Source organism: Eutrigla gurnardus, assembly GCF_963514095.1.
Source record: "Eutrigla gurnardus genome assembly, chromosome: 1".
Classification (NCBI taxonomy): Eukaryota; Metazoa; Chordata; class Actinopteri; order Perciformes; family Triglidae; genus Eutrigla; species Eutrigla gurnardus.
Window position 1 is genome coordinate 36,636,200 of NC_139915.1, and position 26,413 is coordinate 36,662,612.

Genomic DNA, 26,413 nt, shown 5'->3' on the forward strand with positions numbered 1-26,413 from the left:
ATACTTTTTCTCGACAAACTAAAATCTGACTTTTTTCATGACTTTTTTTCGACAAACTAAATCTAACTTTTTTCACAACTTTTTTTGACATTCTTAAATCTGACTTTTTCATGACTTTTTTCAACTTACTAAAATCTGACTTTTTTCATGACTTTTTTCAACATTCTAAAATCTGACTTTTTTCATGACTTTTTTTCGACAAACTAAAATCTGACTTTTTTCATGACTTTTTTTCGACTAACTAAAATCTGACTTTTTTTCATGACTTTTTTCAACTTACTAAAATCTGATTTTTCAAGACTTTTTTCAACTTACTAAAATCTTACTTCTTTCAATACTTTCCCTCGACAAACTAAAATCTGACTTTTTTCATGACTTTTTTTCAACATTCTAAAATCTGACTTTTTTCATGACTTTTTTTCGACAAACTAAAATCTGACATTTTAAAATCTTACTTTTTTCACAACTTTTTTTCAACTTACAAAAATTTTACTTTTTTCACAACTTTTTTTCAACATTCTAAAATCAGATTTTTTCATGACTTTTTTCAACTTACTAAAGTCTGATTTTTCAAGACTTTTTTTCAACTTACTAAAATCTTCTTTCAATACTTTTTCTCTACAAACTAAAATCTGACTTTTTTCATGACTTTTTTTCGGCAAACTAAAATCTGATTTTTTTCATGACTTTTTTTCGGCAAACTAAAATCTGACTTTTTTCATTACTTTTTTCAACATTCTAAAATCTGACTTTTTTTCATGACTCTTTTTGACAAACTAAAATCTGACTTTTTTCATGACTTTTTTCAACATTCTAAAATCTGACTTTTTTCATGACTTTTTTTCGACAAACTAAAATTGACTTTTTTTCATGACTTTTTTTCAACAAACTAAAATTGACTTTTTTCATTACTTTTTTCAACATTCTAAAATCTGACTTTTTTCATGACTCTTTTTGACAAACTAAAATCTGACTTTTTTCATGACTTTTTTCAACATTCTAAAATCTCATTTTTTCATGACTTTTTTTCGACAAACTAAAATCTGACTTTTTTCATGACTTTTTTCAACATTCTAAAATCTGACTTTTTTCATTACTTTTTTTCGACAAACTAAAATTGACTTTTTTCATGACTTTTTTTCGACAAACTAAAATTGACTTTTTTCATTACTTTTTTCAACATTCTAAAATCTGACTTTTTTCATGACTCTTTTTGACAAAACTAAAATCTGACTTTTTTCATGACTTTTTTCAACATTCTAAAATCTCATTTTTTCATGACTTTTTTTCGACAAACTAAAATCTGACTTTTTTCATGACTTTTTTCAACATTCTAAAATCTGACTTTTTTCATTACTTTTTTTCGACAAACTAAAATTGACTTTTTTCATGACTTTTTTTCGACAAACTAAAATTGACTTTTTTCATGACTTTTTTTCAACATTCCAAAATTGACTTTTTTCATGACTTTTTTTCGACAAACTAAAATCTGACTTTTTTCAACATTCTAAAATGACTTTTCATGACTTTTTTTCACCATTCTAAAGTATTACTTTTTCCATGACTTTTTTTTCAACAAGATCAAATTATTTTTTTCATGACTTTTCGACATTCTAAAATCTGACTTTTTTCAACATTCTAAAATATGACTTTTTCATGACTTTTTTTCAACGTACTAAAATATGACTATAGTCTTTTTTTCAAAATGCTATAGTTTTACTTTTTTCATGACTTTTTTTGGACATACTACAATATGACTTTTTTCATTACTTTTTAAACATACTAAAATATTACTTTTTCCATTACTTTTTTCGACAAACTAAAATATTACTTTTTTCATGACTTTTTTTCCGACAAGATAAAATTACTTTTTTCATTACTTTTTTTCAAAATGCCATACCAAGACTTTTTTCAACATACTATTCTATGATTTTTTTTACTTTTTTATGTCTTTGTTCGACAAACTAAAATGTGACATTTTTCTATATTTATACTATGAAATTTATTCATGACCTTTTTTGACATACCATATTCAGACTTTATTCAACATGCTGTTATAATTTAACAAGCGAGACCCAAATGCAGAATCAGTGATTTATTGTGGTGAAACAAGGACGGTATGGGTTTTCTGGATGTCAGTGGGTTCTGGGATGAACGGGGATTCCAGGAATGTGGTAGAGACCAATGAGTGACAGGCTGGCGGGTTGGTGGGTGGTAGGCAGGCAGGATCTGGAGGTGAACGGAGAACAGATGATGTATAGTAAGTGCCTGCAGGAACCGGAGTATAATGCTGACATAGATGAGGTGTTGAGTTGCAGGTGCGTCTCGTGACAGACAGGAGAGGAGGTAGCCACGCCCACCAGAGAGAAAGCAGGTAGAGGGGAAATGAAGAGAAAGAAAGAGGGAACGAAAAACAGCACAACCGCAAAAATCGTGGATCACAACACATCAACTCTGACTGTTTTCGACATTAAACAATGAGTGGACATTTATTTTCTAAAAGTTAAAGTATAGTATGTTGCAAGAAAGTCATGAAAAAAGTCATAGTATGTCAAAAATTGTCATAAAAAAGTCTGAACAAGGTTACAGTATAGTATTAGACTTTTTCAACATACTTTACTATGACTTTTACTTCTAAGACCTACTGGAGCCACATCAGGCTCATCAGCTGGATGACAAGCAACACTGACCCCTGCTGGACAGGCGGGGTCATCACAACTAGATATGATACCTTGACATTTCTGTGATACTATGACATAAAAAAATACTTGTTTGGACATAACTCAAAAATGCATGCTCATCACAACAGTTTTGTAGACATCCCATAATAGGACACAACTATGAAGTGATTTCACTAGTTGGACATACTGAAATATTACTTTTTTCGACATGCTATACTATCTATATGCTATTCTACTTTCTACCAGCTACATTTCTTCAAATATCAGCACCAACGAGAATAAACTGGTCAAAGGTCATTGTGACCTCACAAAACACCGTTTTAGGATTGGGAGACTTTGTCTTTAAGAGCTCAGCTGGGAGACGAGATGACTCACTAAGGTGTGTGTGTGTGTGTGTGTGTGTGTGTGTGTGTGGCCTCTAACCGACCTGAGTGACACTCTGCATGGTGATGTGCTTGATCCCGGGTTTGTTCCCGCCCTCCTCATCAACTCTCCATATTTAAAAATCACTGCAACAAAAAAAGAGCCTATCAGAAATGCCCGTCACTGTGTTGGTGAAGGGTTGTAATGGTAAGTGATGACAAGTGTGATGTGTTACTGGTGAGATGTTTCACCACCAGTTGGACTAACCTCGGCACTGACACGTGGTTGTGTATTAACTTGTTGTGAGCTGCACTGTTGCATGTTTGAATTGTTATTTAAAAGCACTCACCAAAGAAAGCTGTGTTAACAGATGGATGTTGGATGTTGTTGTGATGGATGTTGATGTGATGGAGATCTAATGGGAGCTTTGGAAGACGTCTGTGCAGAGGAAACAGTCCTGTGGCCACCAGGGGGCGACTCCTCTCTGGTTGTATAGAAGTCTATGAGAAAATGGTCCTACTTCTCTCTTGATGTATTATCTCAGTAAACATTGTAAACATGAGTTTATGGTCTCAATCTCTAGTTTCAAGTCTTCTTCTGAACCGCCTTCCAGAGCTCCCATTAGATCTCCAGTCCAGCAGAGGAAACTGAGACTCTGAAGCCAACATTGACCTCCACTATAAACACAGGGTTCCTCCACCTCTCCCAAAGTCACATTCAAGCACTTTCCAAGCATTTCCAGGTGCATTTCCATGCTTTTCCAGCCCCTTCCAGCTGTGGTAAACTCCATATTTGTATCAATCCAATGGTCAGTATTCAGTCTACTTATTATGTCACTTGTTCATCACATTAAATGAGATGTTATTGTCCTCTAAACAACCAACATGATGTTTGGAGACAGCTTTTTACAGAAGGACCACAAATGAAAGGAAAACTAATTCCACTAACAGATCCACAGAAATATAATCACCAACTATTTTCATCATCTGTTCATCATCAAAAGTCATTTTTCATAAAGAAATGTCAGAAAATGCTGTTTTCAGTCCCTCAGATATGGAGATCTTCTTCTCTCTGTTCTATCATAGATGTCATCACATACAACACACATTTATAGACCTTTAGTCTACATCCAAGCACTTTTCAAACCTTGAAAACACCACACTAAAATTCAAGTGTTTTCAAGGATTTCCAGCACCGTACCAACCCTGTGCTGTTAGAAAGCTAACGGCGGACCTCGCCTGTTTCCCCTCCTCCGGCCCTCCAACCTCCAGAGTCTCCTTTCCTCCAGCTCCACTCCTCCTCTCATCCCTCCATCACCTCCTCCTCGTCCTCCTCCTCTCCTCACGTTGACCCATTGCTCATCTGTTGTCTGTTCTCTCTCTCTGTGTGTTTTCTTTTCTTCCCGTCTGTGTAGGCAGCCCGTTGAGTAACTTCTTTGACGTAATTAAACAGCTTTTTTCAGACGAGAAGAACCTCCAAGCGTCCCACTCCCCTGGCCACGCCCCCGCCACGCCTAGCTCCCCCGCCAAGCATGCCCCCGGCAGCAAGCCCAGCCAGTCCCCGCCCACTGACTCTAAAAGCCCCGCCCCCCCCGGCAAAGACAAAACAAAGACGGCGGCCAGCACCAGGACGCAGGAACAACCTTAAAGGAGCGGTAGCTGTGCATGACTAGAGGAGTGATCAGGTCATTAAAGCGGTCATGTGACCCGCTGACTTCAGCCCTTTAGCTTCGCAGTAAAACAGAATAAAAACAAATCTACTTTTTGCCTCTAACTTTTCTACTGTATAATGGAATGGCTATTTCAGTTTGAATCAGTATTTTACAACGAAGTAGCAGATGTAGCTTTGTCGTCCCTTCCTTGTGTCCGCCTCAGTGATGTGTGATGACTTGTCTCTGCCACCAGGGGTCATCCATAATAACTATTAACGTGGCGGCTGTTCGAGACCGGCGGCCCGCTCGCGGCCTGCCGCCACCCAGACTGAAGACTGAAGGACAGACCCCCCCCCCCCCCCTCGACCGCATCAGTAGTCACCTTCGCCCACGAACCAAACAGAGGAGTTGTACAAAGAAAAAAGCCTTAAGACAGTGAAGTTTGTTCCTGATTCATGTACATAAAACACTCCTGGGATGACGACGCAACGCTGGCTGGATTGTATTTCTGTTTAACGTCGTCTTTCTTTGTGAACGGCAGGATTCCTGAGCTCCGGTGGGTTGAAGACTCGGCCATAGAAGTATGATGGGGGGGGGTACATAAATGAATGATAGGTTCTGTTGTACAGATGAAATACTGTTCCGTATGTACAGAGTAGTCGTGACATTACGTTTTTAGAGTTGCGTTTGCCATGTTTGTTTTGTATTCCTGTCGGGGCCGGTCACACCAGAACCCGGAGAACGTTTAAACTCGCTGAGATGTTCGGAAATAAACCTTCATTTAACGTCGTCGTAGAAACCGCCCTCCAACAGAGTCGATGGTGCTAGAGCTGCACCGAATACTTGGAAGCTTCAAAGTTCTTTAAATTAATTCATATTATACTATTTACAGAATTAAATTCCAACAAAATGAAAGTAAAAAAAAATAGTTGAAATAATTAAAATAATTACTTTTTAATTTTTCTTTTAAATCTAACAATGTTCCGCTTCAGTCCAAATTTGTTGCCATTTAGTCTTTCAAAAACTACATTTACACTGTTTGACTCAAACAAAGACGAAACTCATTTAACACCATGAGTCACCTTTTCGGGTGATGACATCATAAAATGTGCGTTTGTTCGCAAACCTCACTGCAAGCTTCAAATGTAAAAACATTCGGTACAGCACTAGACGGTACAAATATTGGTAATATCATGTCGGCTAACATAACCGCTTCAATAACACTTTTAGGGATTAAAATGGTCCAAAGTGTCTGAGGAATTAAAACAATAATAAAATAATCTTTAACGCTGACATATTCCAGCTAGCTAGCGCGTTAGCGATTATCTCGCACTAACTGGTGTGATCCGGCCTCATCCACGAAAATGTTTCCCCTTTTTTTTGCACTTTTGACAAGCAAGTCAGATTCTGGGTTCAGTTACGAAAAATGTCAGCGCAATTTTTTTATTTATTATAATTTTTTTACGATATTGAACTGCTGTGTATATTTTTGTACTTTACTGTATTTTGTCATTTTTGTTAATTAATTTATTTATTCCTGGTTATTTATACAACGATGTAGAGAATGTTTCTTAACGTCAAATTACTTAAGGATATTTTTGTCGCGTTTAAGTTATCGTTAACGATCGCTACAATATCTCTAAAAGGTTTGTGAGCGTTTTTTTTTTCCTGAACCTGTAATATACGTTTTGGAAAATAATTTACCGTAATTTAAGAATGTAGACGTAGCCTCTTTGAGAGGAACCCCCGATCTCACCAAACACTCGTCCTGTAAATAAGCCGAGTTTAAGCTTATTTAAAAACCATGGGGATTCCGACTCATAGCTTTGACCTTTGACCTCCTACGCTTGTTTGCATGTTCAGCATTCGTCTTTTCTTTGCATGTCGCCGTTGGAATTGTTCTCCCGTTCTTTTTTTCTCTCCACACTTATTTATGTATTTATGTTGTTTACGTTTTTACGTTTGCTTCTTTTATAATTGTTTGTTTTCGCCGTCCTCCTCCTCCTCCTCTTCTTTCTGATTACTGTGTGTGAACACGGTAACCGTGCAATGCATCTCCTTACTCGTTCTCTCAAAGAGGGAGCTCTCTGGCGATCGCCGGGTTTGTCAGAGAGAAAAATTAAAAGCAATACCTTCCATTGTTGGCTTTCCTCTTTTTCTACGGGGGAATCCAGAGCACACAGACTCTACGGACTACGACTGAGCAGGAAAACCACTGGCCTGTATTCCCTTGTGATGTTACTGTGAACAACTTCAGTGCTAAAGGAAATAAACCTGTTGACTTTGGAGCTGGACGCAGTCTGCTTGTTTCTTTGGTTTGTTCATAAATATATGTACATATGTTACAGAGATCTACATGCAGACGACACGCCATGTAAACATAAACAAGCAGAGAGCTAGCAGATGTAGCTTAATCGTGGACAGCTGGCTAGTTAGCTAGCTTGGTAATCCCACCATTCTTTAATACTTGTTGTTAATGAGGGTCTAAGTGTCCCTCCGACGCTCCGGAGACGTGAAGCTACATAGCTACCTTGCTTACTAGAACCTTGCTAACTACCTATCTTACTAGATACCTATATAACTAGTTACCTAACTTACTAGATACCTATCTAACTAGCTACATAGCAACCTAGCTTACTAGATACCTATCTAACTAGCTACCTACTACCTAGCTTACTAGATACCTATCTAACTAGCTACCTAATTACCTAGCTACCTTGCTTACTAGAACCTTGCAAACTACCTATCTTACTAGATACCGATATAACTAGTTACCTAACTTACTAGTTACCTAACTAGCTACCTAACTACCTAGCTTACCAGATACCTATCTGACTAGCTACCTACCTTTCTCGATACCTATATACCTAGCTACCTAACTACCTAGCTTACTAAATACCTATATAACTAGCTACCTAGCCAACTAGAATACTAGCTTACTATCTAACTAGCTAACTTGCCAACTAGAATACTAGTTTACTATCTAACTAGCTACCTAGCCAACTAGAACACTAGCTTACTATCTAACTAGCTACCTACTACCTAGTTAACTAGATACCTATCTAACTAGCTACCTACTACCTAGCTTACTAGATACCTATCTAACTAGCTACCTAACTACCTAGCTTACTAGATACCTATATAACTAGCTACCTAGCCAACTAGAATACTAACTTACTAGCTAACTAGCTACCTAGCCAACTAGAATACTAGCTTACTAGCTAACTTGCCAACTAGAATACTAGCTTAAAATCTAACTAGCTACCTAGCCAACTAGAATACTAGCTAACTATCTAACTAGCTACCTACTACCTAGTTAGCTAGATACATATCTAACTAGCCTACTATCTAGCTTACTAGATACCTATCTAACTAGCTACCTAACTACCTAGCTTACTAGATACCCATATACCTAGCTACCTAACTACCCAGCTTACTAAATACCTATATAACTAGCTACCTAGCTTACTAGATGCCTATCTAACTAGCTACCTAGCCAACTAGAATACTAGCTTACTATCTAACTAGCTAACTTGCCAACTAGAATACTAGCTTACTATCTAACTAGCTACCTAGCCAACTAGAATACTAGTTGTACGAGGTTTGTTGTTCACGTTCGAGTCCGGAGCAAAGACTCCGTTTCCACATGTTCAGACTAAGAAGTCACATCTGCATAAACACATTTAACGTTACTGAGCCTGATGTACAAACCTGAGGTAAGGACGTATGAAATTAATGTGCAACTTTTTTTATCCTGAATATTGCCCCCTCTCTCGGCTGTTTTTTTTTCTACAGTGGCCCTGATACGCCGTTATAAAAAACAGATAGTATTGACAAATTAAGTAATATTTTCTCATGTATGTCATCACAGCTCTTCTCGCTGCTGAATTTGTCGACCGACAGCCAAAGAAACTGAAAACATATTTGATTTACGACAGGAAGTGAAGAAAAAGCTGATGAATCTTGATGAATAACTTATAATCCATCATCAGAGTTGCCTGTAATTGATTGTCTCTATCATTGATTGCTGAAATGTTCTAGATAAATAAATATGAGTCTTCTCTAACGCTACAATAAAAATCAGTACTGCTGATCCCGAACACCCACCGGCATAGCGGCGGCCTTCTCTACCCTCGACACGCCGGCTGGAGGGTCTGAAGTCTGTGGATCAACGTGGCCTCCATGACCTCCAGGAGAAGGGCTGGATCCTGGTCCTGGTCGCCCACATCTGGACAGAGCAGCTGCTGGCCGACGCTGCCCAGCTGCTGCCCGACGCTGCCCAGCAGCAGGCGGTGGAAGTCCTCCTGGTCCAGGAGCCGGTCCAAGTTCTGCAGGAAGAATCCTTCACAGAACCTGCAGAGTTCAGCTCCGCCGTGCTGCTGCAGACAAAACACACCACAAAGGTTTTATTGCTACGAGTCCAGAGACCAGACCAGACTATGTGGAGGAACCAGAGACTGTCTGTGGTCCCCAGAGGTCTAGATAGTAGCTCACATTAGTCCAGAGACCAGACCAGACTATGTGGAGGAACCAGAGACTGTCTGTGGTCCCCCAGAGGTCTAGATAGTAGACCACATTAGTCCAGAGACCAGACCAGACTATGTGGAGCAACCAGAGACTGTCTGTGGTCCCCCAGAGGTCTAGATAGTAGACCACATTAGTCCAGAGACCAGACCAGACTATGTGGAGGAACCAGAGACTGTCTGTGGTCCAAACAACAAGGTCTCTGCTGTATTTATGTCTAGATGACCTTATATGGAGTGTTGATGGAGCAGCTACAATGTTAGCGTAGCCTAGCACCATCAACCAGACTCCATTCAGAAAACCAGCGTTTTAACAGCAGTTATCTTGTGGTCTTGCAGACAGACCTAACAAAGCATGACTCAGCACTTTTTACTGATCACCATCATGATGGAGTTATTTCAGCATCCTTTTCATCTGGTTATTGATATTAAATCACAGATCTATACTTGATTCTGGTTCCTCCAGCTGTGGTAGACCAGTCCAGGTCCTGCTAGAAAACTTGGTACCTTGGCGGTCCGGTAGATGTCCACGGCGTTGTCCAGACTCAGACCTCCTGACAGCTTCATCTCGCAGCACCTCTGCAGACCTCGGAGCTGGAAGAAGGTGGCCAATGGCAGCAGCTACAAAAAAAAGGAAAACACAATGAATGCCAGCGATCATGGCTGACTGCAGCAGGTCACAGGTGAGTGATTTTACCTTCATGGCGTCGGAGTGAGAGACGGTCAGTCCCTCCGTTCCTCCACAGTACAGAGACTTCATCAACATCTGGAGAGACAAAAACACAGCGTTGTCAGCCCTCAGCCACGCTGCTCGTCAAAGGAGCGCCCGTTAGCGTCCTACCTGGAAGGTGCCGTAGGTCATGTGACTGACGTGGATGATGTTGTCGGGGGAGTCGCAGAGCATCCGTCGAAACCTGATGGGAAGGAAGCACACATCAGATCCTTCTACAGACAGAAAGTACTTGTCTGGTGGAGAACTTGACCGGGACCAGATCTCAGGGAGATGTTGAAGACTAAAGCAGCGTGGTCGTAGAAAGCAAACGGACCTTTCAGACGCCGACATCAGCAGGACGCGGTGAGCGAAGAACGGACGCCCTTCCACCATGAAGGTCACGTCGGACATCTCCCGGTTGTTCAGGAAGTGGATATCTGAGGACGGAGAGGAGCGTTTGTTCAGAGTGCGCGGGTTGGGATGTTGGCATGTTGGCATGGCAACAGTGAGTACCGAGCTGTGTGGACACGCTGACGTCCATGGGGGGGACGGCAGGGACGGGACAGCGGCCGTAGCAGTGAGACAACGAGGACGCCAGCCGCTTGGTCGTCACGTAGTCCTGCAGAGGAGACCAAAACCAGACTGAAGACCACCACCAAGACCACCAGCTTTACCATGCTAGTGAGACCACGATCAAACTCCTCTGATAGACCACACTCAGACTTTGATGTACTTAAATAACTTCTTTTGATGACTGAACTGCCGCGGCGGCGTTGGACTCTACCTTGCTGCTCCCCAGCATGCTGAACATGAGCGGCACGCCGGCGGCGAGGAGCTCGGCGCTGTAGTCCTCCGGTCTGATGGAGGGGAACTCTGTGAGGAGGGAGACCACCACCGTGTCCCGGCCCAGCTGCCGGGCTCGGTGCAGAGACTCCAGCCAGACGTGGAGCCTCCAGGGAAGACCTGAACCAGCAGCAGCAACGGGACAACACAGACTTGGATGTGAAAGAAGCAGAAACGGCTCGGAGACACACGGCAGCATCACCCACCGAAACATCCGCCGGTCAGAGCATTTCCATACAAGCCGCGCTAAAACTTACAATCAAGCAAGAAAACTGGAAGTTTACTCCTTTAAAGCAACAAGTTGGAATTTTTTCTGTAATAATTTCAGAGAAAGAAGGAATATTACTCACATTTTATATGCAGAGGGCTATTAACACGTTATTTATTACCAATCAGATTAAAGCCACAACAAATCTATATTTGACGAAGCAGAATCTTTAACAGATACATTTAACATTTAACGTATTGTATATGTATTTGTTGTATAATTTGTGTTACTTTTTGGACTAAAAATGTCATGATACATTTTAAATGATGATAAACACAACACTAAAGTCATTAGTTGTAAACTAACTGATTAAATATGATCAGTTTTAAATATTATAAATATGAAATAAGATTATTAGAGTGAATTTAACAAATGTATTAGAACAGTTTAAAATGATTCAAGTTGACTTTTATTGCTTATATTTATTGAAATGAATTTAAATGTCTCTGTATTATTGTGGTGATAACATGTCAGCAGTTTATTTAAATGAGTTTTTTCCAATAAAGATTGAAAACAAGTTCAAGTGTGTGTGCTGGTCCCCTGATAAACAAATCCCATTGATGACTAACTGCACTTATATCAGGTTTAAACAGATGACATCATCTTCATCCAGGTGAGCTCACCCATCTCCCTGATCTCCATGGTAACGTCCAGGTAGCCGTGCTCTGCGCTGTAGTAGGCCGCCTGCTGCAGGGCTTTCATCCTGGCTTTGCACAGCCTGGGAGCGGGGCACGGGGAATCAGGAGCTGCTTCCTTGGCCTCCTGGTCCTCCTGGTCCTCCTCCACTCCTTCAGCCAGGATCTCCTCCAGGGACAGGATGTCCTCCTTCCTGTGCTGGGGCTGAAGCAGCAGCCTCCTCAGGATGTTTCTGGAGGAAGAAGATGAGAGATGCGTTGTGTCTTCATCGAGCACCATCGCCGGGTAAATAATAAACCCAACATTAATCAGGAGTCGCTCCTCAAACATCAGGCTGACATGCATCTCCTGTCATTTGAAAGGTGAGAATCCACTGTTCCTAAACTAAACTATATTACCTTTCAGGAGAAAATAGAAACTACATCCAGAGTCTTATCACCATTAAAATCAAGATCCCATCGACGAGGATACAACTGAATGTCTACTCCTTTCTCTTTCACTATCAAGTTGATGAAAATACACATAAATGGTGTCATGAATGTTGTATTTTAAAGGAAACACTCAGATCTCAGTGTTTTGGTCTACATGTTGAATACTTACTGGGCGTTTTACACCATTTCCATAAAGCCATGTTACAAATAACATTCATCTCCCAGAACATTGAAATAGTAATAAACACAATGACTATTGATCAGGATTCATAAGACTGAAGATCTCCATGGTATTATCATCACTAACATAAAGCGTGAACGCACAGAGCTTAAGAACTTCATTCATGTATTTCTGTCTGGACGAATGTCTCACCGGTGTCCGTGTGCCGCGGCGTAGCTGAAGCAGTTCATGTCCTCGTACAGCGGCGATGTGAGTGAATTCCCATGATGCACTCTGAGCAGAGGGTCCGCTCCGTGGTTGAGCAGCAAGCTCACCATCTCGTAGTGACCTGGAGAGAAGAATAGACTCTCTAACAGACTCTCTAATAGAGAATCTAATAGACTCTCTAACAGACTCTCTAACAGAGAATCTAACAGACTCTCTAATAGACTCTCTAACAGACTCTCTAATAGACTCTCTAATAGAGAATCTAACAGACTCTCTAACAGACTCTCTAATAGACTCTCTAATAGAGAATCTAATAGACTCTCTAACAGACTCTCTAACAGAGAATCTAACAGACTCTCTAACAGACTCTCTAACAGAGAATCTAATAGACTCTCTAATAGAGAATCTAATAGACTCTCTAATAGACTCTCTAATAGAGAATCTAACAGACTCTCTAATAGACTCTCTAATAGAGAATCTAACAGACTCTCTAACAGACTCTCTAACAGAGAATCTAATAGACTCTCTAATAGAGAATCTAATAGACTCTCTAATAGACTCTCTAATAGAGAATCTAACAGACTCTCTAATAGACTCTCTAATAGAGAATCTAACAGACTCTCTAATAGACTCTCTAATAGAGAATCTAACAGACTCTCTAACAGACTCTCTAACAGACTCTCTAACAGACTCTCTAATAGAGAATCTAATAGACTCTCTAACAGACTCTCTAATAGAGAATCTAATAGACTCTCTAATAGACTCTCTAATAGACTCTCTAATAGACTCTCTAATAGAGAATCTAACAGACTCTCTAACAGACTCTCTAACAGACTCTCTAACAGACTCTCTAATAGACTCTCTAACAGACTCTCTAACAGACTCTCTAATAGAGAATCTAATAGACTATCTAATAGAGAATCTAATAGACTCTCTAACAGACTCTCTAACAGAGAATCTAATAGACTCTCTAACAGAGAATCTAACAGACTCTCTAATAGAGAATCTAACAGACTCTCTAATAGACTCTCTAACAGACTCTCTAATAGACTCTCTAATAGACTCTCTAATAGACTCTCTAACAGACTCTCTAATAGACTCTCTAACAGACTCTCTAATAGAGAATCTAACAGACTCTCTAACAGACTCTCTAATAGACTCTCTAATAGAGAATCTAATAAACTCTCTAACAGACTCTCTAACAGAGAATCTAACAGACTCTCTAACAGACTCTCTAACAGAGAATCTAATAGACTCTCTAATAGAGAATCTAATAGACTCTCTAATAGACTCTCTAATAGAGAATCTAACAGACTCTCTAATAGACTCTCTAATAGACTCTCTAATAGACTCTCTAATAGAGAATCTAACAGACTCTCTAACAGACTCTCTAACAGACTCTCTAACAGACTCTCTAATAGAGAATCTAATAGACTCTCTAACAGACTCTCTAATAGAGAATCTAATAGACTCTCTAATAGACTCTCTAATAGACTCTCTAATAGAGAATCTAACAGACTCTCTAACAGACTCTCTAACAGACTCTCTAACAGACTCTCTAATAGACTCTCTAACAGACTCTCTAACAGACTCTCTAATAGAGAATCTAATAGACTATCTAATAGAGAATCTAATAGACTCTCTAACAGACTCTCTAACAGAGAATCTAATAGACTCTCTAACAGAGAATCTAACAGACTCTCTAATAGAGAATCTAACAGACTCTCTAATAGACTCTCTAACAGACTCTCTAACAGACTCTCTAACAGACTCTCTAATAGAGAATCTAATAGACTATCTAATAGACTCTCTAACAGACTCTCTAATAGAGAATCTAACAGACTCTCTAATAGACTCTCTAACAGACTCTCTAACAGACTCTCTAATAGAGAATCTAATAGACTATCTAATAGAGAATCTAATAGACTCTCTAACAGACTCTCTAACAGAGAATCTAATAGACTCTCTAACATACTCTCTAATAGAGAATCTAATAGACTCTCTAATAGACTATCTAATAGAGAATCTAATAGACTCTCTAACAGACTCTCTAACAGACTCTCTAACAGACTCTCTAATAGAGAATCTAATAGACTCTCTAATAGACTATCTAATAGAGAATCTAACAGACTCTCTAACAGACTCTCTAACAGACTCTCTAATAGAGAATCTAATAGACTCTCTAACAGACTCTCTAACAGACTCTCTAATAGAGAATCTAATAGACTATCTAATAGAGAATCTAATAGACTCTCTAACAGACTCTCTAATAGAGAATCTTAAGGCGAGTCCACACCGGAAGAACTGCCCGACTCGCGTCGGTAAATGAAGCCTGGCTACTTAATATGGCCGACTCGAACAATGACATGGGCGGTTCACACCTACGGAATTACAGCCGACGCCATACGTTCTGCGCTTGCGCGAGATGTAATGTCTCCAAAACAACAGGCGGCGCTAATCTGTATTGTGGGCCAAAAAACACGAAAACCGGAAGTAGGCGGTCCTCTCTAGACCATAACACAGAGCACGCTGTCCTCACCAGTCACTGTTGTCAGCAGAGTGAGGTTGTAGACTGTAGTTGTGATTACTCTCTGAACGGAAAAATCTAAAATGATGGATGATGTCGATACGGAGACACTGGCCTTGTCAGCTCTCGCACTTATTCTGGAAGAAGACAGTCGTAAGCGAAAAAGAAAGAGAACAGTTATTAGGTGCACTAAGTGGGTGAAGCCGTGGATTCCACTGGTTATCTGGTATGTTTACCATCGTCACTTCCGGGCTTCACTGATTCGCTAGTCAAGCTGCTAGCCTCCACCAATCAGAATGGTAAAAGAATGACCGACTCGAATGGCGGATTATACATTTGAATCGGCTGAAATGAACGCCGCCGTGGCCGACTCGAGCGACCACACCAAGAAGACTCATGTCACGGACGCCGACTCTCTCAAAGACGCAGATTTTCGGTCCGGTGTGGACTCTCTAACAGACTCTCTTTGTGGTCTGGGTCTGGTCCGTTGGTTTCCAAACAGACTGTGATGGCTGTGTTCAGGTCTAGTGTGGGACCAGGTCTGGGGACAAGGGGCTGGCTCGTCATGTGATCTGAAGGTACCTGCAGCAGCAGCGAGCTGCAGCGGCGTCTCGGCGGAGCTCTCCTGGGCGTCCAGCAGGGCTCCTCCCTCCACGTCGGCCCCGGCCTCCAACAGCAGCTGTGGGCAGGAAGCTGTTACCGAGCTGCTGCCTTCGTTTTAAAGAGGAGCATCACCATCCTACTGAGAACACCACCCCGTACTCAGAGGGTCTGTCGTCTCTATTGATCTCCTCATTCCACTCTGCAGCATTCACACCAGCAGGTCTAACCTGAGGGGTCGCACTCTATTTGGCCGTTTTGGAATACTTTTTATTTTCCTTTATGTACCACATTAAAGAAATGTTAACAGCACACCTTCACCGATAACATCTGACAATTCTTTTTCACTTTAAAGAGACAGTGTGTAGGAAGGAACTACTCCCATCTAGTGGTGAAATTGTATTCTCGTCATGGAAACTAATAATATTACAAATACAAGTTAAACCTTTTGGTCACAAGTACTTTCAGTAGAACAACGAGTGTCGGTCAGCCTGCGACTCTCATTTCTGTTTAAATACTAAACGTTTGCATGTTTAACTACATTCATGTAACCTTTACCTTTGTGTATTTACATCATTGTGATCAGTTTAACTCAGACTCACCTGAGCCACAGACAGGTGACCGTGAAGCACAGCGAACGTCAGCGCCACCCAGTGGCGACTGGCGGGATGGACCGACGGGTGTCTGGCGGAGCAGCCTGGGACCTGAACCACACACACACACACACACACACACACCTTCAGTCCTAAAACACCAACCAGCTGTGAGGTGGGCGGAGCTGCAGGTGACCCGCTACCTGCTGGTCCAGGTCTGCTCCGGCCTCTGTGAGAGTCTGGACCAGAGCTTCGTCTCCTGCTGCCGAGGCGAACATCAGCGGAGACATTCCCTGCAGCGACACCGAAGACAGCGGAGGGAAGACTTTAACACGACTAAACCTGCTGTTTGTTGTCACAAGGAAGAGCCAAACCGTGACAGATGGCCGTTTCCCATCATGCCGTGGGCCTTGCAGACAGTGGAGAGCAATCTACCCAGCATGCATTGCACAGCGATGGATTCCTCGTCTCCAACCAGCCCACTATCATCACCTGGTCGTCCACGGCGTTCACCCCCTCAGCTCCCAGAAGCTTCGTGGCCTCGTGGACCAGATCCGCTCGGCCACACGACAGCATCCTGAAGCCCAGATCCAGCTGCAGCCTGGCCGAAGCCGCTTCCGCACGCAGACCTTTGAAGGACTGGAACCGGCCCTCTGACCTGCAGGGGAACCAGACGCAAACATTCATCCTCGCTCTCTGTCGGTCCCCGAAGAACCTTGTTCACGGCTCCAGAGTCCTGTTCTTACTTCAGCTGTCTGGGCTCACAGTCCAGACCCGGGAGGAGCTGCCGGGCCGTCTGTCTGACATCATCGCTGTCCACCAATAAGCTGCAGCGATGCTCGGCGTGCACCACGGCCACCCGGATCCACTCCATGAGGGGGGGGGGGAGCAGGAACGGGCTGGACCAAGGGTATGAGATACTGTCAGCAAACACACACACACATATATATATACACACACACACATATATACACACATATATATACACACACACACACACACACACACACATATACACTCAACAAAAATATAAACGCAACACTTTTGTTTTTGCTCCCATTTTTCATGAGATGGACTTAAAGATCTAAAATTCATTCCAGATACACAATATTACCATTTCTCTCAAACATTGTTCACAAATCTGTCTAAATGTGTGATAGTGAGCACTTCTGCTTTGCTGAGATAATCCATCCCACCTCACAGGTGTGCCACATCAAGATGCTGATCTGACATCATGATTAGTGCACAGGTGTGCCTTATACTGCCCACAATAAAAGGCCACTCTGAAATGTGCAGTTTTGTCTCACAGCAAAATGCCACAGATGCCACAAGCATTGAGGGAGCGTGCAATTGGCATGCTGACAGCAGGAATGTCAACCAGATCTGTTGCTCGTGCATTGAATGTTCATTTCTCGGACGAAGAACACAGGTGCATTTTGAATGCACAGAGATACCGTGATGAGATCCTGAGGCCCATTGTTGTGCCATACATCCATGAACATCACCTCATGTTTCAGCAAGATAATGCACGGCCCCATGTTGCAAGGATCTGTACACAATTCTTGGAAGCTGAAAATGTCCCAGTTCTTGCATGGCCAGCATACTCACCGGACATGTCACCCATTGAGCATGTTTGGGATGTGCTTGACCGGCGTATACGACAGCGTGTACCAGTTCCCACTAATATCCAGCAACTTCGCACAGCCATTGAAGAGGAGTGGACCAACATTCCACAGGCCACAATTGACAATCTGATAAACTCTATGCGAAGAAGATGTGTTGCACTGCATGAGGCAAATGGTGGTCACACCAGATACTGACTGGTTCTGAGTCCCCAGACCCCCAATAAAGCAAAAAAAATGCACATTTCAGGGTGGCCTTTTATTGTGGGCAGTCTAAGGCACACCTGTGCACTAATCATGATGTCAGATCAGCATCTTGATGTGGCACACCTGTGAGGTGGGATGGATTTTCTCAGCAAAGCAGAAGTGCTCACTATCACACATTTAGACAGATTTGTGAACAATGTTTGAGAGAAATGGTAATATTGTGTATCTGGAATGAATTTTAGATCTTTAAGTCCATCTCATGAAAAATGGGAGCAAAAACAAAAGTGTTGCGTTTATATTTTTGTTGAGTGTATATACACACACACACACACACACACATATATATACACACACACACACACACACACACACACACACACACACATATATATACACACACACACACACACACACATATATATATACACACACACACACACATATACACACACACACACACATATATACACACACACACACACACACACACACACACACATATATATATACACACACACACACACACATACACACACACACACACACACACACACACACACACATATATATATATACACACACACACACCTCTCTCTGCTCAGTGACATCATCGGAGGCTCCAGGTTGGGATTCTCCAGTGACTCCATCTGCGGGCTGGACAGGAAGTAGTAGAGCGTTCGGAGGGCGTCGGCGGCCCAGGATACCGTCGGCTGATTGGCTGAGCGGGCGGGGCTGATGGGAGGGCCGGAGCCGCGTAGACGCTGCATGTGGTGCATCGCCCGGGACACCAGATCACCTGCAGGGCGACAGGAAGCACCATGACCACGTGTGCATCGGAGAATTTTAGTATGACAGCATCAAAAATACTATTTGACATTAGAAAGTCTTACGTATGAACGAGAACACACCTGCCTTTACCTAAACAAAGACATTTAATTCAGCTGAATGTGCAAATTAAGAACCTTGTAGAATACAGACTGTCCAATAAACAAGTTTCGATTGTGGTATTAATATGAATTAATTTAACGATGATGCGCTCCAGCCTTCCAGCGTGCAGCTCCTTCATTTCTACTTTTTGTGTGTTTTATTAATTCAAATTGCTGCATTCACTCGGTCATTTTTGTAAATGTCACATCGAGGGAGCGAAGCTGGAAGAACATTGTGGTGTGAAACGTGAGCATGTGGTCTGAAGGTCCAGAACCAGGAACAGTGTCGGGACTGAGCCTGCTGGTTCCTCTGCAGGCGTGGAGTAACGAGCTACGGTGGCCTGCAGGGTGTGAAGGTGCCCTTGTTTCTGGACACAAGCCACGTTGTTATGTCAGCGGGGGGGGGGGCATCTTAACGACGTGTCCCAGGAGTCCGACGCCGGTCGCAGCTTAAACAAACACACACACTCACTGAGCTCGGCGATGCTGCCCACGCTGGTGGCGAGCAGAGCCTGTTCCAGCGCCTGCAGCTCCAGCTGCATGTAGGCGTCCTCCCTGCTCTCCGTGGCGTCCTCGGGAACCTCCGTGTACGGGCCGCCGTGGGCCGGCAGCGACAGCTCGCCTGAAACACAACCACATCGTGTTTACTGATGCTCTCCTGTTATTCTGGCCACGCCGGTCTGTCAGTGTGGAGGGCCGACGCAGGCATGGGGCGATATGATATTTCATTTGCCAAAATATTTAGTAGTGTGCTGGTTGTTTATGTTTAGGCCTCTGGAATCAGAAGAAGCTGCATCTTTACTGTTTGATGACCAGATCATTCTAAGAGGACTTTACTTTAACACTTAGCTGTAAAGTTGACCTTGATAACCGAAGCTGGAAGGACCAACACCCAAGAAGAGTGATAACATTGTGTCGTTGGGCCTCTGGTGGGTCTTACTAATCCTACGTGAGCCTCGGATCCAGATCCAGTTTGCTGTGTGAGAACTTGACCTGCAGCGAGCCCAGACCTCAACCCGGCACCTGCAGGACGAGGTGAAGGCAAACGGTGTTGAGCCCAGCAGCGATCAGCGCTAGAACAGACTGATGACGGGAGCTGGAAACACACCGCCGCTCTGTGGGAGGATAATCAGCACTCACTGCTGCTGCTGTGTTTACAGACAGCAGAGAGTGGACAGGCGTCTATTCATGGGGACACAACAGGAGACCAGTCTGCAGTGGACAAAGCACAAATCCCTGTTTTCTGATCCCCTACCTGTGTAGTCCTGAACCCCCTCCCGGGTCCACACCGCCCCCGCTCGCAGAATCAGGAGCCATTAAGTCATTTCCCTCGCTCCTCGTGTACGTGTGGCTGAATGAAAACAGAAACCTGCAACCGCATCTCAGAGAGAGTGTGTGTGTGTGTGTGTGTGTGTGTGTGTGTGTGTGTGTGTGTGTGTGTGTGTGTGTGTCTGTGTGTGTGTGTGTGTGTGTGTGTGTGTGTGTGTGTGTGTGTGTGTGTGTGTGTGTCTGTGTGTGTGTGTGTGTGTGTGTGTGTGTGTGTGTGTCCCAGATGAAAACAGAGGCACAGTCACAGAGCCTGAAAACAACAGCTCTTTTCTGCTGCCTGGTATAAAGCTGCAAGTGTTTGGTTGGACAACAGAACCACAGAGGGGCCAAGGTGTGTGTGTGTGTGTGTGTGTGTGTGTGTGTGATGGAGGTCAGGACCACCTGGCTAAAGTCGAGTCCAGCAGAGCAGGCAGAGTCCTATAAGAGACCAAAACCACCACAGAGACCCAGACTTGTCCGAGTCCGTCCCACGAGAGAGACTCTGTTTCCAGGCCTCCAACACTCGTTCCTCCTGTTTTCCAGTTCGGCCTGAAGGCCAACATTAGGACGAGTGTTGGATTACTCTGCTGTCTGGAACCAGACTCACTATCACACACTTTCACCAGCTGTCCTCCTCCTCCTCCCCTCCTCTCCCTCCTCCTCCACCTCCTCCTCCTCCTCCTCCTCCTCTCCCTCCTCCTCCTCCCCTCCTCTCCCTCCTCCTCCTCTCCCTCCTCCTCCACCTCCTCCTCTTCCTCCTCCTCCTCCTCCTCTCCCTCCTCCTCCTCCCCTCCTCTCCCTCCTCCTCCTCCCCTCCTCCTCCTCCTCCTCCTCCTCCTCCTCCTCCTCTCCCTCCTCCTCCTCCTCCTCCTCCCCTCCTCCTCTCCCTCCTCCTCCTCCTCCTCCTCTTCCTCCTCCTCCTCCTCCTCTCCCTCCTCCTCCTCCTCCTCCTCTCCCTCCTCCTCCTCCCCTCCTCCTCCTCCTCTCCTCTTCCTCCTCCTCCTCTCCCTCCTCCTCCTCCCCTCCTCTCCCTCCTCCTCCTCTCCATCCTCCTCCTCCTCCTCCCCTCCTCCTCTCCCTCCTCCTCCTCTCCCTCCTCCTCTCCCTCCTCTTCCTCACCCTCCTCCTCCTCTCCCTCCTCCTCTCCTCCTCCTCCTCCTCCTCCTCCTCTCCCTCCCCTCCTCCTCCTCCTCCTCCTCCTCCTCAAGTGGAGTAACAAGTGGCTAAATGAGACGACTTAACGCCATCACTAGATCACCGGTCCGCCTTTATCTTTGTGGCGGTGAAGTCATGTGACCATGGTGTCCTTCCTTTATAGCCTTAATCATAAGAAATCCCATCCTTGCGACATGTTCACACCTCGTAGAGCAGACTAAAGGTCCTCGTAGAGCAGACTAAAGGTCCTCGTAGAGCAGACTAAAGGTCCTCATAGAGCAGACTAAAGGTCCTCGTAGAGCAGACTAAAGGTCCTCGTAGAGCAGACTAAAGCTCCTCATAGAGCAGACTAAAGGTCCTCATAGAGCAGACTAAAGCTCCTCATAGAGCAGACTAAAGGTCCTCGTAGAGCAGACTAAAGCTCCTCGTAGAGCAGACTAAAGCTCCTCATAGAGCAGACTAAAGGTCCTCATAGAGCAGACTAAAGGTCCTCATAGAGCAGACTAAAGGTCCTCATAGAGCAGACTAAAGGTCCTCGTAGAGCAGACTAAAGGTCCTCGTAGAGCAGACTAAAGCTCCTCATAGAGCAGACTAAAGGTCCTCGTAGAGCAGACTAAAGGTCCTCGTAGAGCAGACTAAAGGTCCTCATAGAGCAGACTAAAGGTCCTCATAGAGCAGACTAAAGGTCCTCGTAGAGCAGACTAAAGGTCCTCGTAGAGCAGACTAAAGCTCCTCATAGAGCAGACTAAAGCTCCTCATAGAGCAGACTAAAGCTCCTCGTAGAGCAGACTAAAGCTCCTCGTAGAGCAGACTAAAGGTCCTCATAGAGCAGACTAAAGCTCCTCGTAGAGCAGACTAAAGGTCCTCGTAGAGCAGACTAAAGCTCCTCGTAGAGCAGACTAAAGGTCCTCATAGAGCAGACTAAAGCTCCTCGTAGAGCAGACTAAAGGTCCTCATAGAGCAGACTAAAGCTCCTCATAGAGCAGACTAAAGGTCCTCATAGAGCAGACTAAAGCTCCTCGTAGAGCAGACTAAAGGTCCTCGTAGAGCAGACTAAAGCACCACGTAGAGCAGACTAAAGGTCCTCATAGAGCAGACTAAAGGTCCTCATAGAGCAGACTAAAGGTCCTCGTAGAGCAGACTAAAGGTCCTCGTAGAGCAGACTAAAGCTCCTCATAGAGCAGACTAAAGGTCCTCGTAGAGCAGACTAAAGCTCCTCGTAGAGCAGACTAAAGGTCCTCATAGAGCAGACTAAAGGTCCTCATAGAGCAGACTAAAGGTCCTCATAGAGCAGACTAAAGGTCCTCATAGAGCAGACTAAAGGTCCTCATAGAGCAGACTAAAGGTCCTCGTAGAGCAGACTAAAGCTCCTCATAGAGCAGACTAAAGGTCCTCATAGAGCAGACTAAAGCTCCTCGTAGAGCAGACTAAAGCTCCTCATAGAGCAGACTAAAGGTCCTCGTAGAGCAGACTAAAGGTCCTCATAGAGCAGACTAAAGCTCCTCATAGAGCAGACTAAAGCTCCTCGTAGAGCAGACTAAAGCTCCTCGTAGAGCAGACTAAAGGTCCTCGTAGAGCAGACTAAAGCTCCTCATAGAGCAGACTAAAGGTCCTCATAGAGCAGACTAAAGGTCCTCATAGAGCAGACTAAAGGTCCTCGTAGAGCAGACTAAAGGTCCTCGTAGAGCAGACTAAAGCACCACGTAGAGCAGACTAAAGGTCCTCATAGAGCAGACTAAAGGTCCTCATAGAGCAGACTAAAGGTCCTCGTAGAGCAGACTAAAGGTCCTCGTAGAGCAGACTAAAGGTCCTCGTAGAGCAGACTAAAGGTCCTCATAGAGCAGACTAAAGGTCCTCGTAGAGCAGACTAAAGCTCCTCATAGAGCAGACTAAAGGTCCTCATAGAGCAGACTAAAGGTCCTCGTAGAGCAGACTAAAGGTCCTCATAGAGCAGACTAAAGGTCCTCGTAGAGCAGACTAAAGCTCCTCATAGAGCAGACTAAAGGTCCTCATAGAGCAGACTAAAGCTCCTCGTAGAGCAGACTAAAGGTCCTCATAGAGCAGACTAAAGGTCCTCATAGAGCAGACTAAAGGTCCTCGTAGAGCAGACTAAAGGTCCTCATAGAGCAGACTAAAGGTCGGAGAAAGTCGACGGAAGGATTGAACGTGATAATGCAGACGTGACGATGATCACATGACCAGCTGTGTTTTCCTCACACTTCACTGCTGGGATTCACTCTCGTCATCAGGTGGATGAAGAGCAGTCTGGCTGCTGGAACAACGAGCGAGCGCCGCCGCTTCCTGAGTGTGTTTTGACGGCGGGGATTTGTTTTGGGGAGGCGACCCTCGTGACCCCGCGGCCCTGAGCGGGAATGAGAGCTCCTTTGTGTCGCCGGCGTGGGTCAGAGGCTAACAACATGCACTCATTCACTGCACCCGCTTCTTCCTGTTCGCTCCCGTAGGAGAGGGGCTCGAGGCCCGGATCCCACGAGAGCAAGCATGCGTATATATATATATATATATATATATATATATATATATATATATATTGACCAAACTATCAGGGTCCATTTACCCGGTGTTTCCGGAGCACTTTTCCTCTGTGTTGGATTCAAACATTTTTAGATTGCATTTTAAAAATGTCTATGAGATTTAAATTGGCCTGAAAGTGCTACAAGCAAACACATTTCACACACTGTTGCAGTGTTCCTTTAAAACACAGCAACAACCTAAGTTGCTTTTACTTGTTTTAACCGGCCTCGCCTCCATCACCTCAAACAAACTGAGCCCGAACAAGATGGCCGACACCTCGTTAAGAGCGTTAACGAGGCGGTTAGAAGAATTCCACGCTGTGTAATCTAACCCAGGTTGTTCTCCTGCTAATGAACAGGACAAGTTGTTAATAATAATAATAACTGGATGAGGAGTTGCGTTGCTCGGCAGCCGTCTGCTCGCCGCCACACAGCTCCTCTTTCACTGAATAGGTGATAATTCATAGTTTCACAGCCCTGTGTATAAGAAGTGCTGGTCGTCATGGTGCTGGTCGTCATGGTGACGTCACCCATTGAACCTTCGACCTCGGCATCTTGGCAACCAGTGCAGGAAGTGACCTTTGTGGACGCACATCACGTACTCGGATTAACATCGACTGAAATCTTAACGTTCAATGAAAGATAGAAAACCCCAATAAATATCCCATCAACGTTATCAGAGACCGTCTTCCACTTCCTGTTTCCTGTCTGAGTCGGGGTTCCCATCCAGGAGGCTAGACTCCTTAAACTTCAGGAACTGATCTATTCTTCTTATCTCCTGCAGCTTTAACACCGGGGTCACAGGAACACTGGTGGAACGACAGCTGGGGTTGTAGAGGCTACGTTATTACATATTAAATGACTAACAAATGCAATATGTTCCAAGTTATGACGTCGGCTTGATTTGATTTGTGAAAATGCAAACTTCCAGATGACATTTCCACACTTCGGGGAGAAATCTCACATGTTCACCAATGAAAACATTCATGGTCCACAACGGAGGTCTGAGTCCTCACGTGACCTGATCCGGATTCACTACTTTTACTCTGTAAACAACCGCCCATATGTTGAGTTATTAACACGTGTCCTTTTAAATGTCAATACGTTTCCTGTCCATAAAAAGCATCAACACAGAACCTCATAAGTCTCATAACTCTCAACTTGTTAAACGTCTGTTTATTTATCACATGAACAACTTCCGGTTTTAAAGTTGTCTGAATATTACTCACATGTATTGACTGGAGTTGTTAAATACAGTGGTGGGACGTAAAGCACATTTATTCACATAGTTTTATACTAGTTTCTACTTTTTACTGCACTACATTTATCTGACAGCTTCAGATATAAACAGACATAATAGTCATTTCATATTTTAACCACGAACTTTATTGATGTTTGTGGAGGTAAAGAGAAACTTGAACTCACCCCCGGCGTTCTTGCCACATATCAGGTGCAGGTAGACCTGCAGCAGCCCGAACAGCTCCGCGTCGGTGTCCACGGCTCCTTCCAGCAGCTCCGCGGTCACCGGGCCAAGGGCGACCCCGCCGCCGCGCTCCTCCTCCGGGCGCAGCCTCGCAGCGCGCAGCGCGCGTCCGACCACCTCCTCGGCCAAACTCTCCACGCAGGCGGTCAGACAGACGGCGGCGTACTCGTGCACGCGCACCGACACGCGCGTCTCCACCATCCACCTGAAGAAGCGGCCCACGGAGAGCGTGAGCCCGCAGCGCGCCGACTTGCCCCGCTGACGCGCGGAGTCCCCGGAGCTCATGCAGTGGACGGACACGGCCTTCACCGCGGAGGAGACGCACTTATCGGCCAGACCCCAGCTCAGCACCAGCCTCGCCGCGCTCCGCACCTCCAGGCGCGTGCACCACCCGTGGAGCTGACTGAGCCGCTGCGCCTCCCGGGAGATCCGCACCAGAGCCCTCCGGAGCAGCGTGGACAACCCGCGGACGGCCTCTCCGGTGAACGACGCGTCCGAACCGGCGACTCGACGCACGACTTCCCGCAGCTCCCGCTCGGTCCACGGGTACTCCTCCACGTCTGGCAGGCGGGGGCACCTGACCAGGAGGTCCGCCGCGTCCTCCGGCAGCGTGCTCACCGTGTCCCAGCTGCCGTTCCCGCTGCACGGAGAGCCGGCGCGCTGCCACCAGACGCCCCGCGGAGGAGTGCTCGTGTGCGGCTGCGACCCTCTCGACCTGCCGGAGGACAGGCTGAGGGACGGGCAGGGGTCCGCGGTCACATAGCCCGGATCCAGGCTCAGGTCCTCCAGGGTTTCCACCAAAACACTGCTGGGCATGATGGAGACTAGAGGGGCTCACTTCTACACGCGCAGTGGAGACCAGACCAGAGGTCCCCCATCAAGGAGTCCCAGAACAGACCTCCACCACAACTCACCAAAACACGAAGGGGGGCGTGTGGGTGGGACGGGGGGGGGGGGGGGGGGGG

At 44.8% G+C, this 26,413-nt stretch overlaps 2 protein-coding genes across 5 annotated transcripts in view; one reads left to right on the forward strand and one right to left on the reverse strand.

Moving 5' to 3' along the window:
* The window catches only part of LOC311015365 (serine/threonine-protein kinase BRSK2-like), a 74,957-nt gene extending 67,976 nt beyond the window's left edge, over positions 1-6,981 (forward strand). Inside the window, exon 12 of the mRNA XM_084012534.1 lies at positions 4,459-6,981. Within this exon, the coding sequence (XP_083868660.1) occupies positions 4,459-4,691 (233 nt within the window). The 3' untranslated portion in view covers positions 4,692-6,981. The remainder of the gene's footprint in view (positions 1-4,458) is intronic.
* LOC311018598 (ankyrin repeat and BTB/POZ domain-containing protein 2-like) lies at positions 2,038-26,389 on the reverse strand. 4 transcript variants are annotated; one of them, XR_014597737.1, is made up of 19 exons: positions 25,391-26,389; positions 19,444-19,593; positions 18,634-18,841; positions 16,963-17,115; positions 16,709-16,874; positions 16,420-16,509; positions 16,226-16,327; positions 15,606-15,702; positions 12,482-12,617; positions 11,665-11,909; positions 10,715-10,893; positions 10,444-10,549; positions 10,265-10,367; positions 10,060-10,132; positions 9,916-9,984; positions 9,726-9,839; positions 8,803-9,074; positions 3,109-3,190; positions 2,038-2,229 (listed from the first exon to the last, which is right to left on the reverse strand). XR_014597737.1 is itself a non-coding variant. In XM_084017631.1 (18 exons), exons 1-17 carry the CDS (start codon positions 26,262-26,264, stop codon positions 8,823-8,825), a joined length of 3,114 nt encoding a protein of 1,037 aa, XP_083873757.1. In that variant the 5' UTR covers positions 26,265-26,389; the 3' UTR covers positions 2,038-3,190; positions 8,803-8,822. The 4 variants fall into 4 exon arrangements, 3 of the variants coding, with proteins under 3 accessions (XP_083873757.1, XP_083873756.1, XP_083873755.1); XM_084017631.1 differs by having other exon boundaries at positions 2,038-3,190; positions 8,803-9,071; XM_084017630.1 differs by lacking the exon at positions 3,109-3,190.
* Between the last annotated feature and the right edge of the window lie 24 nt (positions 26,390-26,413).